Here is a 1,031-nt window from a genome sequence, read left to right as displayed (position 1 = left end):
CCAGCCCAGCCGCCGCGGCCGCCGAAACTCCCGGGCCTCCGGCCGCCCCGGCCCCTCACCGTCGGCTCGCCTTTCCCCTCGCCCGCTCGCGCGCCCCCGGCAGCAGCACCATGTTGAATCGCGTCCCCAGGCCGAGCCGCCTGGGCCGGCGGCGCTGAGAGGCGGGCGAGAGCCGGGCCGCGGGGAGGGAGGGAAGGAAGGGGTGGGGGCCGCGCTCGCCCCGCGGCTTCGCGCGGATCCGGCAGTCGCCTGCCCCTCTAGTTTCGCTCCGATTTCTTTAAACTTTTTTAGAAATTCCCCTCCCTCCTTCCCTCCTCTCCCCCTGGCCTCCTGCTCCCTCCTTCCCCTCCTCCTCCTCCTCCTCCCCCTCCCTCCCTCCCTCCCTGCGCCGCCGCCGCCGCCGCCGCCGCCGCCGCCGCCGCCGCCGCCACCGCCGGCCCATGACTGAGCCCCGCCGCCGCCGGCCGAGGAATGGGCTCCGGGCTCTGGTAGGAAGCGCAGGGAGCGGGGGGCGCTTTTAAAACACCGATCTGGGTTTTTTAAAAACCTCCTTTGAAAAAATAATGGCAAACTCGACGGGGAAGGCGCCTCCGGACGAGCGGAGAAAGGGACTCGCTTTCCTGGACGAGCTGCGGCAGTTCCACCACAGCAGAGGGTGAGAGCAGAACCGGGGGGGCAGCGCCGGGGCGAGCCGGGGCGAACGGGGCTCTCCCGTCCGGGCCGGGCGCGGGGTCCCGGCTGACAAGTGCGGGGCTTTCTCTTTCCCGCAGGTCGCCTTTTAAAAAAATCCCTGCGGTGGGTGGGAAGGAGCTGGATCTTCACGGTCTCTACACCAGAGTCACTACTTTAGGCGGATTCGCGAAGGTGAGTGGAAGTTTTAATTTGTATTTCCCTCTCGCTGGCCTCTTCCAAAAAGTCTCCTTTGACCCCGGAGTGGGCGCTCGGGGTCGGGGGGGGCGGTCCGCGGGGGCAAAAGGCGTTCTTTTCGCTCCCAGCCGGTGGCACGGAGGCGGACGGCGGCGGGGCTGTTT

At 68.6% G+C, this 1,031-nt stretch overlaps 1 protein-coding gene across 1 annotated transcript in view; it reads left to right on the top strand.

Moving 5' to 3' along the window:
• Positions 1-439: 439 nt before the first annotated feature.
• Positions 440-1,031, top strand: part of ARID2 (AT-rich interaction domain 2) — a 165,581-nt gene continuing 164,989 nt past the window's right edge. Inside the window, exons 1-2 of the mRNA XM_021704874.2 lie at positions 440-655; positions 771-864. Coding sequence (XP_021560549.1) covers positions 564-655; positions 771-864 — 186 coding nt within the window. The 5' untranslated portion in view covers positions 440-563. The remainder of the gene's footprint in view (positions 656-770; positions 865-1,031) is intronic.

This window comes from Neomonachus schauinslandi, chromosome 5 (genome assembly GCF_002201575.2).
Source record: "Neomonachus schauinslandi chromosome 5, ASM220157v2, whole genome shotgun sequence".
Taxonomy (NCBI): domain Eukaryota; kingdom Metazoa; phylum Chordata; class Mammalia; order Carnivora; family Phocidae; genus Neomonachus; species Neomonachus schauinslandi.
The sequence above is the reverse complement of the archived record's forward strand: the minus strand, read 5'-3'. Positions and strand labels throughout refer to the sequence as shown.